Below are 16,935 nucleotides of genomic sequence, written 5' to 3'. Positions count from 1 at the left end.
TTTAGAACACGGTCTTTTAGGGTAGGTTAAATGATGAGGCGTCACGTACTGTTCCTTTAAACAGGCTATGCCTGGTTTATTCAGTCCCAGGCACTGAGACTGCCACAGTGCATACAACAGAAAACAGATCAAAACAAAAGCTGCTCACCTGAGCGATAACTTAACTTAGATATCCCTGACTCAGGGTTGGAAGTGGCTTTTCCACTCCCAACAACAAAACAAGGTACTTTTGCAGTCTTACACAAATGAACAGAAAGATTGAACCTGTTTGGGGAAGAGGCTTCTCCCCTCTGTAGTTCAGCAGCCTTCCAGCCTCCTGGCTCTTGTGGGGAGACCAGAGCAAACAGGAAATCAGTCTTTCATACCTGATTCCTAATTAGCATGACAGGTGACAGAAATCAGGCAGCAGACAAACTCTGGTCTGGATCTCTCATCCCTCAGTTCCAGCGCTTGCCAAACTGTGGGATGGAGTGTATGTATTATAAGGCTGCACTCCCAGGCCAAACAGGATAGAAACTGTCTAGTATCCTGGGAGCCCTATATACGGAATTTATTACCATCCCCTGGTTTCTGTCACAATATATATATATATATATATATATATATATATATATATATATATCATCACCGGTTTGGTGAAGTTGAGGGCGGAAGGGCTGTGTGGAGGAATCCCCGGCTGCAGGACTTCACGTCACGAAAGCACTCTGATTCAATATTTCGTGACGTGAAGTCCTGGCAGCCTGGGATTCCTTCACACAGCCCTTCCGCCCTCAACTTCACCCAACCGGAGGTGACGTAGATGAGAGCAGAGACACGGAAGTAAGCTTCACAGCGTGTGCACCAGTCAAACACAAACGGAGAGGAGTCGGGATTTCGTACCACGAATTGATGTAATGTACAAAATGTGAGTGTACATCTATATGTGTTTTTAATGTTCAATCTTTGAATACATTGAGATATACTGCGCAATTAGTATTTCTTTATTCCTTTGGTTATACAAACAATGGATGGGAAGGATTCTATTACAAAAGGGGTTTCATGTGCGAAGTTCCTGACCTACCGCTCCAATTAGAGAGAGAAGTGTCTCTGTACTGCTTTATTGTAAAGGAGAAAAGTGTGAGTGTAATTGTTCAACACTTACTCACATTACCCTGGTTGAAATCGTACCACACTATGTTGTCTTTCATTGTTTCTTTTCATGACTTCGATGTGAACATTGGCGCTCCCCTGACCTTTTGAAGAAAACTTGGATTCATCAGACTAGAGAACAGTCTTTTAAGGGTTATTCGAGCCGCTTTTCAATTAGCACTATGCACTGGGTGGTGTAGAGGATTTTTTATAGATTCATACGTCACTATTTATTTCCACTAATTGATCACAGTTCACCTTATTTTTAAAGTCACATCATATTGTTTATATATACTTTTTTCACATATTAGGATTTAATGCACGAAGTAAGTGCCGATAACAATTATTTTTTCTTTCTTGTCCATCCAGTTAGTCAGGGCTGAAGCTGCATGTATATTTAGTCTCCTAAGAGGGGTAGGCGTTTATTTTATGATTTGGTTTTCACTTAAAGGGACGGTGGGCCTGTTAGTGTATTATTTAACCCTGTAAATAAACCCCATATAGAGAAATACTACATTTCCTGCCTTTATCTGGGACATAAGATCCTACGCTGTGCCGGAGACATCACAATATGTATAAAATATATATAAAATAATTGAAACTACATTAAAGATGTGTATGTTCTCTGCAGTCTATTCACCAACCCCCTTTTTTTTTTTTACTCCTTTAGAAATCTTACTACTGGTTCAACAGTACATCAGACTACACAAAGAATGGACATTATTATTATTATTATTATTATTATTATTTTACAATATAATGCAACAAACTTTAGAATATAATTATTATCTGCAAGTGAAATCACAAGGAGACAGAACATCACTGCTGTCTAACAATACAAGGAATGGAGCATTACAAAACCAATTGTAGATCCCATCAACAAGGTTAAATGTGCTTTTACAGTAGCTGTAGAATACTGAAATACAGTACCAGTAAGACACATGAAGTTGCAATCAGATATCCGATTTAATTGATGTTAGGGATATAAAATCTGAAGTTGGTTGCATCATATTTTATATTAACACATGAAAAGGGACACAAATGATGCTAGTAGATTATACTAAATAAAACTTCCAAAAGCTCAAAAAATAGCTTTCAAATAAAGTGTAAATGAAACAAATCATTCATGAGACATAACCAGATGGAGACGAGATGAGGAGAAATTATTTTACAGTAACAAAAGTTCCTTACTTAAGAACTTAAGATTTCGAACAAATGTCTGTGTCAGTGATATCCATTGCAGTCTTTGGAGAGAAAAAGTAATGTTTAGTCAAAAGCCATAAATATGGACATCATTATTGCAAATGCTAAACAACAGCAACACAGTGTATTATTACATGAGCTATACGGTATTACCTGGCATGAACCCTTATAGGATAACTGCTTTCCCCTTTGATGTAACGTGCAGAGGTTGCTGTGTTCCACATTTTCGGTATCGCACGCAGGGTCACGTGAATGCTCACACTTTGGTTGCCGCGGGATACATTCGTATTGAATGCATCCAAACTTCTCAAAGCTGGTTAAGCAAACTTGTTGTTTTGAAATGCATCTAAAAAAAGACAAAAAAATTAAGGGGTGTAAAAAAAAGGACAAATGTACTTATATTAACACTACCATTATATATATACTGTACAGTATATATATATATTTTTTTTTTAAAAAGTGCACAATGGTATTACAGTATGCAGAATTAACCAATATTTTATTCCAATTAGGCTATAGATTAGTAGCCTAGGACTTTGAATTTCAGCCTTTTACGTTCCCTATGACCTTTAACAATAATATTATTCTAATTATGATGTTCTTAGTCTGCTTTATGAGTACCACTGGTAGTATAAAAAGTCTTTCAATGTGAATTTCTATACTGTGGCTTCGAATCCTTGGGTTTTTGTGGTGGAGAGGTTGACAGAGGTGATGGCAAAATAATGCACAAGTAAAGCATATTTGCAGTTACATTTCAAAAGTCAACTAAAACAAAAGGGAAGATTATATACAGCTGTAATATAGGAAGAGCTTATGACACATCTGTAAAATGCTGGTGGTACTTCAAGTTTTGTTACGGTGGTACAGAACAAAGTTAGGTTGGCAGCTGTAATGTGCTATAGATTGCCTTGAACATAAAAATGCATTACTGTATTAACGCCCAAAAAAGGTGCCTTATTTTTATCGGGCAATACATCAATGTTGCACTGCCAGAAATAATGCACTTTTTATCTGATCTGTTAAAAGCATCAGAGTCGATAAAAAACAGGCATATTACCGCATTTTTAGGTTAAAAACAGCCATAGGAGTTCCATTATTTATCGGAATGGTATGAACGTCAGAAATAATTTATCACCTAGTCCAGGCTGGTGTTCGTCCTGTTTTTCCTATGTATATAATGGCCAGAAGCAATGCATCCTCTGTTGATAGAATAACAGTCTCCAGTGAGTAGATCTTTCCTCTTTTCTTCTCCCCGTTGTTGATTTTAGGTCTTCTTCTGGTCAAATGAGACATCCCAGGTCTTATATAAGGCCTGTGATGTCACACTTGACAGTCACATAGTACATCCACCAATCCTATTGTGTACCATGCCATCAACCATCAAGGTTGGTTGAGAATAACCTCTTAACCGAAATTGATAACATCACATGGTACATCAACTAATTGGATTGGACCATGTGATGAATGCCCTTATTTGGGTGATGTGGCGTTACCTTTAAAGGAGTGAATCACATTACTCCCCTTTAAGGTGACGTCACATCACCCAAACATGGGCATTCATCACATGGTACATCAATCCTATCACATGTACCATGTGATGTCATCAATGTTGATTGAGAAGTCATTCTCAACCAACCTTGATGGCTGATCATATGGTACAACCACCAAGTATTGTGTGACTGTCTTGTCACAGGCCTGAGACATCTAATTTGAATGTAAGAAGACCTACAATCAACATCAAAGAGAAGAAAAGAAAGAAGGAAAAAGTAAAGCAGAAAGAAGATCTACTCACTGGAGACTAATCTTCTATCAACGGAGGATACATTGCTTCGGGTCAAGCTAAGCATGCACTGCTTCGGGTTAAGCGGAGGAGGCATTGGTTTGGGTCAAGCTGAGGTTGCATGGCTTTGGGTCAAACTGAGGATCCATTGCTTTGGGTCAAGTTCAGGATCCATTGCTTCTGGTGAAGCCGAGGATGCATTGCTTTGGTTGACCATCACCCTTCATTCAGGGTTCGATTTATTTTTCTGGAAAGTTTTTTTGGGTTGTCTATTTGTGCCATCAGGCTAATATGGATGTTGGGCATTAGTCTACAGGGAGGGTGAGGGTAACAAGGGTGAGGGTAGTTGCCCCAGGTACTGTTGCCCCCAGTATTGTAATATTGTTAATTTATTTTTTATATTACTGGGTTAACATTTATTGCCAATGTGGATATCTAGGCTCCCTATTGAGATGACCTAGTTATCCACAGTGATAATCAATGGTTTTAGGTTTAGGGTGGGACGGGTTAACCCCTTCCTTACCTTAGCAATTAGTAAAGCACTAAGACGGGCAACAAGGTTAGGTAGTATTTTTTATTTATTAACACCTTTGGTGCCGGTGGTAAGCCTTGGTAATGACAGGCATCAAACGGGTTAATGTTATTTATATCATATTGTATTGGGTACCCCATCGGTAGATACCTGGAGGCGGATGTCCACAGGCAGTCGTGCCTCTCGCCCGAACATCATAAAATACGGGGAATATCCTGTGGATTCATGTCGGGTGCAATTATATGCGTGCACCACAGCTTCAACGTGGTTACTCCATCCGGTCTTTTGTGCACTCTTTAGAGTGCCTATCATATCAAGCAGTATTCGATTGAAACTTTCGGGCAGGGCATCTCCTTCAGGATGATACGGAGTGGTCCTAGACTTCTGGATGTTGAGTAATTTAAGCAGCTCCTTGAGAAGCTTGCTCTCAAAGTCTCTGCCTTGATCAGAGGGCATCCGATTTGGTAGGCCGTAATGAATTAAGTATTTCTCCTACAGCACTTTGGCAACTGTGAGAGCCTTCTGGTCCTTGGTCGGGAACGCTTGACAGTAGCGAGTGTAGTGGTCTGTATCTACCAGGACATTGCCGATACCTCGCGAGTCAGGTTCGATGCACAAAAAATTCCATGCAGACGTGGTCCATGGGACCATAGCTTTTGAGGTGGCCCATTGGGGCTGTACGGGTGGGCAGTGTCTTTTGCTGAACACAACGCAGACATTTCTGGCAATACTGCTCTACTGCCTCCCGCATTTTGGGATAGAAGAACGGTCGTGCTTATCATGAAGAGATCATAGGACATGGCCCACAAGGGGTTGGGGCAAGACCAGTTGTCTCCTGTCAGGGTGATTATGGTATTTGACTATCCTGTAAAGGAGACCATGGTCTATCTGGAACTTGTCCCATTCTCTCATGACCAGTAGGGGCCCGCTTCATCAAAGAGGGATTGTTTTGTCAGATGCCCTAGCGAATAGCCTTAGTCACCTTGATCCCTCTCCTGGTAGAGCACCAGTTCTTTCCACGAGAGGATATACTCTGGAGTAACAGAAATGCCTTCTGGATGACGGTAAGCAGCGGGAATGGAAGAGGGCAGGCACCCCAGAGAATCTGCCACCCTCAATTCAGAGAATGCAATCTTGTCTTCTACTATGGCAGCCGTGGAGCACATGGCCCGCATACCAGGGCCAGGGATTTCTTCCCGCAGATTGTCGTCTTGGTTAACCCGGCCGGCTACCCTCTTCCCATTGCGATATTCACCTGAGCTAGCTTCTCGACGGGCTTGACGGGATATATTCGACCCAGTATTTGACCGTAGTCGAGCGGCATGATACGTGGCGAGGGGTTCCGGATAAGCACTTTAATCCTATCCGGGATCGAAGAGGTCCATGCTGTTAACTCGGGTACTATCTTATACTCTACATGGGGGTCATCGTCGACCATGCTTTCTAGAGAGAAGTACCAGTCAGGTTTGTGTCGCCCCGGACAGCAGCACTCCACTTCCATGTATCTCGCTTTCCCTTGTGGGATTTCGGTCAATCCTTCCTCACAATTGCAGAGTTCCCCATCTTCTTCTTGTGCAGAAATCTTCCTGGTGGGCCGGATGTATCCGTAGCAAGGATAGGGGTGTTTTGCCACTCTCCCGCAAATAATTCCGAATCCCTCCCCGCACCACATCAGTGTTGACCTCCAAGATGATCGGGTATCCAGGAGTTTCCCGGGGCTCGGGACATATCAGAGCCTCCACTTCCATAGTGTGGATCTTGCCAGTGTTCTGTTGCGATATGGCCAGCTGTACGGACACCACACCTTTGGCAGGATAAGTCTCATTACTCAGTCCCCAAAGCTTCATCCTCTTGCCCGATCGCATAGGCCGGTGAGTCAGGTGCTGGTCATAGAACAGCCGGTAGATGATAGTCACCTGAGACCCAGTGTCCAGCAAGGCCGATGACTATATGCCTTCCACAATAACTCTTACAATGGCGGAAGGCCCCACCCAAATGTGGGCATCCAGTTGACAGCGACAGAGGTGGAATGTCAGTCGGTGGTACTGTGAAGGGCATGACCATAGGATTGGAGACCTTGGGGTTCGGACATTCCTAGGCGAAGTGTCCGCATTGGTGACAGTTGAATCAGGCGTCAGTGTGATCTTCTTCGGCACTGGAAGTGAGAGCTAATCTCCTGGGGGAAGGGGCGGTCTGCTGGTATGGCTTTTGGTGGTTAGCCGCCTCAGAATTTTCCTTGGTACTTGGTTGCTTCCCTGGAGTTTCATCGCTCTCCCCTTTTTGAGGGGTCACGGGATGGCTTGGGGGCCTGGAACCTCAGGATGGCCTCTTGGTCCTGGATTTGGTCCATTAGGTTGGGATGATTTGTGGTAGAGATCGCACAGCAAATCCTGGCCACCAGGGGGGGGGGGGGGTGTGAGTGATGCTCCTCGCAAGAATTGCCGGGTTCTATAGTCATCTAGGTCGGTCTTCCAAATTACCTTTTTGTTGACCAGTGTCCACAACATCATCTGTAGTCGACGCAGGAAGTCGGATCATTCTTATCCCCCGTCTGCTTGAAGGCATAGAACTGTACTAACAACGCACTTGGATCGTCCTTCAGCCCATGGGCCTTGGTTAGGGCATTTATCAGGTCTTTAGCTTCATCTTCTTCATGAGTCTCATGATACAATCGTAAAAGGTTGGAGGCTGGTGGCCGTAGACACTCCACGATTCTTTGCTTCTTGACCACGTCCATGCACGTCCATTCGGGCAGAACTTGAACTGCATGATCGCGCCATTCTTCAAAAGCTTCTTCCCAAGCGGTGTGGGCCATAGCCCAGAGAAGGCCTTCAACTTGCAGTAGGGTTGCACTGGGGCTAGCTTTTCTATCTTGTCAGTCAGTTGCTGCAGGGCTCCTACGAGTAACAGTGGGCCATCTGTAATGCGGGCATTAGGGTGGCTTGCTTCGGACCTCCGACTGCTAACCTGGTTCTGGCTAGAGTTCTCTGGGGAGGAAGCAGGTGAAGATAACCAACATTCTGCCACGCTGGGAAGGACACTAAGCATTTCAGTTTGCGTGCGGCATTTGGGGTATATGAGCGGGCTTCCCCCTGGTGGATCTTTGTGCAGCGGCAGAAATTGGGATGCAGTGTCTGTTGGGACATCCTTTTGACAGTCAATTAACAATATACACCACTGATTGGATGCATCCCATTTGATGTCTTTGATATTGGCTTTAGCAAACCCCGGTTTCTGTCTCAGGGTGGCGTGCAGGTCAGGCAAGGGTAGGGATGCTGGAACCTGGCTGATTGCCACCACGTGGCTGGGTGGCACTTGGCATCTTAGGGCCCACTTATGAACACTGTGGCTTGAGGGTAAGGACATTTTCCCTCTGGATGACAATATCTTAAATTTAAATAGGGCACCACAGTTCAGGATCTCAACAGCGCCTCCAAATGTAGCCCCCTTTCCGCCTGTGTCACGGCGACTAAGCGTGCTGCTATACCTGTGTGGCAAACAGGAGGCCTGATCCTCCTCTACTGGGGAGCCTGGGGTGTATGTATATCTACTAAACAGCGCCTCCACCTGAGAAGGATCCTCACATAGTATGATAACCCCTCCCAAGACAATATGCCCAGTAATACACAGAGTATGGGAAACAGTATTTACTGGGAGGTGATAAACAATGACATCAATAGGAACAGTAATAGACATATATGTATAACAACCCGCGGAATATCCCCACAGTACTTGGGTGCAGGGGCACCAGTGTCCCAGTGTCCAGACCCCAATGGACTTTCCCACCCCCAAGCGTGAGACAGTGCTGCCCACGTGAATGCTGGTGGACTTATGCGGATACCTTCCCTGGCGCTCAGCCCCCGGGTGTAGCTAAACAAAAGTCAACGGGCAGTCTTAGCAATGACGCCTTCCGCCTCCGCGTGGGGTGGTCTCCACCAGGAGCATCCCACCATAGACAGTCTCTGAACATAGGTGGTCTGATCCCAGACCACAAGTTACGCGTCAGCGCGTGACATAGACACTGTGTCCCTGATACTGCACAACACAGGAAAAAGGGTCCCTAACACCTGGGCTTCCCTATACAGCTGCAGGTGCCTACTGTGAGTCGGGGACTAACTGGGGCCTGCAGGGGAAAGCTGGCCTGGTCCCAGGGCTACTGGCACCTGGGACCCTACCTCCCTCTTCTGTACCCTGCTCCCAACTGACCAACTGCCCTAACTGTTATCACTTTTCTAACTGTTATAAATGGAGCAGCCCTATTGGCTCCCTGGCAACATGTGGTCTGCAGCCCCTGAGCTGCTGGGACTTGTAGTTCTCAGCGGATCTATGGTGTAATAGCCGCCGCTGGCTCACAATCTCCCTACAGCAACCACACAGCCGTCCCCCTCATGAAGCCTGGAGATAAGAGGGGGACCTGGCTACATCACTTATGCTTATAATCATATCTCTGTATATGTATAACCTCTGTTCATTTAATGCAACCATGTATTATTATAACTCTGGCTTTTCCTGTTTAAGTCTTGTGTAACAAAATAATTGTATTTCACTTTAGTTGATCTCACGTTGACTGTAAAAGTATTAGCGTGCCCCCTTAAGTAGAGGTGTGTTTTTACTTAAAAAAATAAATGATTATGATGCTGATGATGGTACTGGCTCAAATAACATCTATTATAGAGATCTTTTGGCTCTGTTGCCACCATTTTGAAAATGAATTGAAGAGAAAGTGACCCTCTTCAATATTGAGCATTCCCCTGCTCTTCATACAGCAGCAACTATATTTTGAGAGACTGTCACTAAGGACACGGGGGATCTCGCTATTGTGCCCTTCAAGGCCAGCATGGGAATAACACATGAAGTATTATTGCTTCTTGTAAAATTACAGAAAACTGATGTAGCCATGTGTAAAATTGGTGTACATATCTCTTTCTCATGCTGGCAGTAAACCTGGTAAGTATGCAGGGTTGCCAGTAATGATCATGGAGGTTTGCCCTCAAACCCTGGTGAGGTGTCATATGTCCCAAAGGAAGTGACAACATGCTTGGTGTCCACCCTTAGTGACATCAGAGATGTGCCTGTTCCTGAGGTGATATAAGACACAGCACTGCCTAAAGTTAGTGGTTCAGTTTCCTGTGTTGTGCTGCCTCTGTTCAGTGAGAGGCACGTGAAGGTCTGCAACAGTGTTGCAGTAGTCTCATGCTAGCTGTGAGTCTGTGCAGCTAGAAGCAGACAGAGAAGCTGTTGAATCTCCCTAAGGGGAGAGGTAGAAAGCAACTCCATTAGGAGAAGGAGGAACTTTCCAGATGGAGTGCAGCAAAGGAATGAGCGGCTAAGCTGATAGCTGTGAGGGGCAGCTGGCCCATACAACCATGCCAATAAAGATGACCTTGAATAAAGACACTTCACTGTGTGATGGAGAACAAAAACCCGGGCGCTACCTAGGAAGATGGTAGGTATAGTGAAAGGGGGATATAACAACCTTGGTAGTAGGCAAGGTGTCCCTCTGCTTCTTTTCCACCTGTGACTCAAAAAACCCCAATAAAGGATCTACCCAGGATCCTTCAACAAATGAGACAAGAAAAAAGGGGGGGATGGGGGAGCACTGGTGAAAATCTGATAAATAACCTAAAAAGGTTGTAAAATGCTCTATGTCAATCTCAAGGGTTTTGAGGGTGTATAATAAATTTTAACACTCACACGGCCTTGTGCGAATGCTGTCGCATAAAGGTATCTTTTGGGCTCACTTTTCCTTCTTCTCTTTTTCTTCTTACGTCTCCTTCCTGTCTTCTGGATACTTTCGCCGCCTTGCGTCTGTAATTTCTTTCTCCTACTTCTTTGATGTTCGTCACACCCTCGGAATAAAAATACACACAAAATGTATGAGCAAACTGTGATTTTATCCGGAAGATACCAGGATGTAGAGCAAGAATATAAATAAAACACTCACACGGGCATGTGTGCGTGCGCTCTAGGGGATAGTCTCTTAGTCTTTATGGGGCAGTCCCGCTTCTTAATGGGAAGTAAACGCTCTAAAAACAGAAGGTTAAAAGGCCACACCTCAGTTTAAAGGCAGAAATAAAATAAAATGTTACTACTCACACGGCCAAGTGTGAGTGCACACTTGGAAATGGTATCTTTTAGTTCTCCTTCTAGGTCCCAGCTAGGAGAGGTCCACTGGTGCTAAACGTGGGTCCTCACCCCCCCCCCCCCTAATAGGGTCAAAAAGGTCTGAGCCCGATGAATACAAGGCTAAAGTCTTTATTGAATGGACAGTACAACAACAGAACACAGCTAACTCAATCCGTGAGTCACTCTGTGGGAAAGTAAAAAAGCCAGTCTTTGGGAAATCGAGCAGGGCTTGTGGTGCTGCAGCTGAACTGCCTCCGCGTCCGGATGTAGCGCTGCACGTCCGCGTGTCCTGCTCCCGACGGTGGCTTGATAGGACCAAAAATGTTGGGGTATTTTGAGCTACGCGTTTCGCCTTTTGGGCTTCCTCAGGCTCCGTAATTCGAATGGTCTGGGCTCGCTGTTCCTGCTTTATATAGTGCGGCCGGCCATTCTACTCCAACCCCCTAATTACGTTGATTTCTGGAATCGGTATCAGCTGTTCTTCACTGATCATGTATACAGTGTGACAGCATAGCGTTCTGCTTCACTATACATATATCGTAACTCTGTATTAATTTAGGGGAATTTTACCCCTCATGTGGGTCTTCTTCATTTTAAGCTTTACCATTACTGTCTGTGATAGGCTATTAGTGCTTTATAATACACAATGATTAAACATATAATTGGTCCTAGAGAGTGTCCCCTCCTTCTCTCTGACCTTTACTATTACAGGCAACTTTAAGGCTAAGTCTAGATAAAAAATATTTAATATAAATAATTGGTTAATTAACAAAATCATGCATAGTGCAAAAGTGTTAACCACTTTGTTAACTAAAAGATGATGTGATACTATGTCTTGTAACGGTGATCTAATACATGTCTATACATAGCATATTTTAAAAAAACGGATTTTAAAACATAATTTGGATTTTCAATCAAAAATCAATTTTATACAGGGAAATTTAAAATACATTTCTAATATAAATAAAAATACTAATAAAAACTACTAATGAAAATTCTCCTCCAACCAAGCGTAAAACATTACTAAAAATATTAAAAATATGGACTCATCTCCTTAAAGATGTTTTGTGGGATGAAACAGATCTATAAAGAAAAGCAAACATGCAATCAGTCCCGTGTAAGGTGGATACTATACAATATATCAAAGTACTCCCAGTGGAAGATTTGGGGAAATGAGTGAGTGGGGAATGACTGGGGCAGGGGAAGGGGGGGGGGGGGGGTTGGGGAGGGGAACCATAAACGTGGTGGGGACGGTCCAGTGAGGTACGTGGAATAATGGAAAGGAATGTGGAGGTTTTTATCGTTGAGGCGTTTATTGAACCTTTTGGATACTCAATAAAATGCCCCCAGGTCTATGTCTATATTTAGACCCTTGGGGGCTAGAGTCTGTAATCTATAGATCCAAAAGGTTTCACGTTGTCCCAGTTTAGTGAGTTGACCCATAGTGTCTCCAGACACTTCAGTATGACCCACGGAGGGAACCCAGAGGGTCTCACCTACAAGGGCATAGAGAAGGTTGAGGTACATTGGAGGGGTGGAGATCAACTCACTAAACTGGGACAACGTGAAACCTTTTCAATAAACGCCTCAACGATATAAACCTCCACATTCCTTTCCATTATTCCACGTACCTCACTGGACCGTCCCCACCACGTTTATGGTCCCCCCCCCCCCAACCCCCCCCCCCCCCCCTTCCCCTGCCCCAGTCATTCCCCACTCACTCATTTCCCCAAATCTTCCACTGGGAGTACTTTGATATATTGTATAGTATCCACCTTACACGGGACTGATTGCATGTTTGCTTTTCTTTATAGATCTGTTTCATCCCACAAAACATCTTTAAGGAGATGAGTCCATATTTTTAATATTTTTAGTAATGTTTTACGCTTGGTTGGAGGAGAATTTTCATTAGTAGTTTTTATTAGTATTTTTATTTATATTAGAAATGTATTTTAAATTTCCCTGTATAAAATTGATTTTTGATTGAAAATCCAAATTATGTTTTAAAATCCGTTTTTTAAAAATATGCTATGTATAGACATGTATTAGATCACCGTTACAAGACATAGTATCACATCATCTTTTAGTTAACAAAGTGGTTAACACTTTTGCACTATGCATGATTTTGTTAATTAACCAATTATTTATATTAAATATTTTTTATCTAGACTTAGCCTTAAAGTTGCCTGTAATAGTAAAGGTCAGAGAGAAGGAGGGGACACTCTCTAGGACCAATTATATGTTTAATCATTGTGTATTATAAAGCACTAATAGCCTATCACAGACAGTAATGGTAAAGCTTAAAATGAAGAAGACCCACATGAGGGGTAAAATTCCCCTAAATTAATACAGAGTTACGATATATGTATAGTGAAGCAGAACGCTATGCTGTCACACTGTATACATGATCAGTGAAGAACAGCTGATACCGATTCCAGAAATCAACGTAATTAGGGGGTTGGAGTAGAATGGCCGGCCGCACTATATAAAGCAGGAACAGCGAGCCCAGACCATTCGAATTACGGAGCCTGAGGAAGCCCAAAAGGCGAAACGCGTAGCTCAAAATACCCCAACATTTTTGGTCCTATCAAGCCACCGTCGGGAGCAGGACACGCGGACGTGCAGCGCTACATCCGGACGCGGAGGCAGTTCAGCTGCAGCACCACAAGCCCTGCTCGATTTCCCAAAGACTGGCTTTTTTACTTTCCCACAGAGTGACTCACGGATTGAGTTAGCTGTGTTCTGTTGTTGTACTGTCCATTCAATAAAGACTTTAGCCTTGTATTCATCGGGCTCAGACCTTTTTGACCCTATTAGGGGGGGGGGTGAGGACCCACGTTTAGCACCAGTGGACCTCTCCTAGCTGGGACCTAGAAGGAGAACTAAAAGATACCATTTCCAAGTGTGCACTCACACTTGGCCGTGTGAGTAGTAACATTTTATTTTATTTCTGCCTTTAAACTGAGGTGTGGCCTTTTAACCTTCTGTTTTTAGAGCGTTTACTTCCCATTAAGAAGCGGGACTGCCCCATAAAGACTAAGAGACCATCCCCTAGAGCGCACGCACACATGCCCGTGTGAGTGTTTTATTTATATTCTTGCTCTACATCCTGGTATCTTCCGGATAAAATCACAGTTTGCTCATACATTTTGTGTGTATTTTTATTCCGAGGGTGTGACGAACATCAAAGAAGTAGGAGAAAGAAATTACAGACGCAAGGCGGCGAAAGTATCCAGAAGACAGGAAGGAGACGTAAGAAGAAAAAGAGAAGAAGGAAAAGTGAGCCCAAAAGATACCTTTATGCGACAGCATTCGCACAAGGCCGTGTGAGTGTTAAAATTTATTATACACCCTCAAAACCCTTGAGATTGACATAGAGCATTTTACAACCTTTTTAGGTTATTTATCAGATTTTCACCAGTGCTCCCCCATCCCCCCCTTTTTTCTTACTTCACTGTGTGAGTCTGGAATTACTCAGCAGGGGAAGGCATCACCAAGAAGGAGTTCCTCATCAGAACCATCCCCATGCGGACGCAGGGATCCTGATGAGGTGGAGGCGCTGCACTCGATATAGGTAGGACTCACGCACACTACCTCAGCTGCCTGTCTGGGTTGGCAATCCCCACATAACATCATGCGGGAGACTCAGGAGTCCTGTTGCCAACAGGTGCACCACCAGACACAACCATGTAATGGGGACTGGTTAGACCACAGGGGCCAATGTGAGATTGGGTGGGTCAGGCAAGGTCAGAAAATCCGTTACATTTGGAGGCACTGTTGAGATACCTGTCAACAGGACAGGCTTTTGCTAGGCACACTGGGAAACAGGGAGAGTGTATGCTGCCACTTTGTGCTGTGTTAGGACAGAGCCTAGGGTTAGTCAGGGGGCTGATGGAGTATTGTCAGCTCGCAGGGACGACCTAGGGGCCTGAGAGGAGTTGGGGGTTTGGAGCCGGGCTATAGCTGTCCTAGTCACCTTGAGGCAGTGCTAGTTGGTAGGATGCCTAAAGGGATAGCCTGTTAACGTGGTCAGGAATTCTGGAGAGGGTCTGCGCTAGGCTAGCCAACAGTAGGTAGATGCCCAAGTACTGCATGGAAGAGCCACAGTACTCTAGCCCATTCCAGATCACTTACCGAAGGGAGCACAGACTGGGAGGAAGGAGGTACAGCAGACACTGAGAGAGTGAGCCTAGCCTGAGGTAGTGCAACACGAGTCAGACCTACATTAGGTACACAAGGTGGTGCATCAAGGCAATCTGTATTGTACCAGTGTGGTAGCTGCCCCGCAGAGAGGAGCTCCATGTACAATAATCGAAAGTACAGCAACGAAATGGCGACCGCAAAAGTGGAGAATCCGCGCGGTGCAGAAAGTCCAAAATGGCGGACAGAGGCAGATGGAGGGAGCGCATGTAGTGTGCGTTCCAACCCAGCGCTTTGGGTCCAATTCTAGGTCCACAGGGTCCACAGGAGTGTCTTCTGGGAATTTGGGTAATGTTGCTCATATTGTGCCTATTGCCCGGGGAACCCCCTATGTACCTCCAGTGTCGGCAAGGGTTGCCAGGGATCGCCAAAAGCTATTACTTTATTTTCACCATCCAAGGCAGGGAGTAATTGAGTTTGAGATGGATTCCACTGATGAGGATAGGGGATATAGTTCTGATGATGAGGAAGGATCAGACGAGGAATTTGGGATTCTGATAGTTCCATAGAAAATTGGGATCGTGAAACATCAGATGAGAATTGGTATAATGAGACAGCAGAAAGGATAGCTTACATCTCCAGGAGATGCCTGAAGGAAGTGTATGGGCATGATCCTCTCAGTCCACTAGCATCCATGCCAGAATTATGGGCTGATTGTGGGTGTCTAGTATGTCACCCATAGTGTTACAGCATTGCTACTCTAAACCCAGTGGACCATGCTGTGCGTAGGCCACCTTAAGAGGGTATGGTAGTACCAGTAATGGATACTCCAGCAGGGAGTAATCCGGGTTGTTACACATCTAAGTTAGGATGTAGCTGTTATGTTATGATGAAGATATGTACTGTAATGTGTATTGTTGTGTTTTGCAGTGCTACCTGAAGGAAGGTTCCGCAAATTTAGATCCCAGCCAGGACGTTGGGTTCCACCAGGGGGAGAATGTAGCCTTGTGTAAAATTGGTGTACATATCTCTTTCTCATGCTGGCAGTAAACCTGGTAAGTATGCAGGGTTGCCAGTAATGATCATGGAGGTTTGCCCTCAAACCCTGGTGAGGTGTCATATGTCCCAAAGGAAGTGACAACATGCTTGGTGTCCACCCTTAGTGACATCAGAGATGTGCCTGTTCCTGAGGTGATATAAGACACAGCACTGCCTAAAGTTAGTGGTTCAGTTTCCTGTGTTGTGCTGCCTCTGTTCAGTGAGAGGCACGTGAAGGTCTGCAACAGTGTTGCAGTAGTCTCATGCTAGCTGTGAGTCTGTGCAGCTAGAAGCAGACAGAGAAGCTGTTGAATCTCCCTAAGGGGAGAGGTAGAAAGCAACTCCATTAGGAGAAGGAGGAACTTTCCAGATGGAGTGCAGCAAAGGAATGAGCGGCTAAGCTGATAGCTGTGAGGGGCAGCTGGCCCATACAACCATGCCAATAAAGATGACCTTGAATAAAGACACTTCACTGTGTGAGTCTGGAATTACTCAGCAGGGGAAGGCATCACCAAGAAGGAGTTCCTCATCAGAACCATCCCCATGCGGACGCAGGGATCCTGATGAGGTGGAGGCGCTGCACTCGATATAGGTAGAACTCACGCACACTACCTCAGCTGCCTGTCTGGGTTGGCAATCCCCACACAACATCATGCGGGAGACTCAGGAGTCCTGTTGCCAACAGGTGCACCACCAGACACAACCATGTAATGGGGACTGGTTAGACCACAGGGGCCAATGTGAGATTGGGTGGGTCAGGCTAGGTCAGAAAATCCGTTACACTGATAACTGATTTATTTTGCTTACTTAATTGCAGGCTACAAATATATTCAATAATGGGTGTAACATGTTAAAAATGCGACTCAACAATGACAGGATCAAAAAAACAAAACCTTAAATATAATTGGGGGAAAAAATAGAGATCTGTATTTTCTTCTCTGGAGTCAAGAGGCAGGCTTTTTGAAAAAATGTTATTCCATATGTCATT

At 44.5% G+C, this 16,935-nt stretch overlaps 1 protein-coding gene across 1 annotated transcript in view; it reads right to left on the bottom strand.

Moving 5' to 3' along the window:
* RECK (reversion inducing cysteine rich protein with kazal motifs) overlaps positions 1–16,935 on the bottom strand; it is a 244,147-nt gene that overhangs the window by 69,595 nt on the left and 157,617 nt on the right. The window contains exon 17 of the mRNA XM_075588575.1: positions 2,485–2,677. Coding sequence (XP_075444690.1) covers positions 2,485–2,677 — 193 coding nt within the window. The remainder of the gene's footprint in view (positions 1–2,484; positions 2,678–16,935) is intronic.

The sequence above is a fragment of the Ascaphus truei genome, chromosome 2, assembly GCF_040206685.1.
Source record: "Ascaphus truei isolate aAscTru1 chromosome 2, aAscTru1.hap1, whole genome shotgun sequence".
NCBI lineage: Eukaryota > Metazoa > Chordata > Amphibia > Anura > Ascaphidae > Ascaphus > Ascaphus truei.
This window is presented reverse-complemented; position numbering and strand designations above follow the sequence as displayed.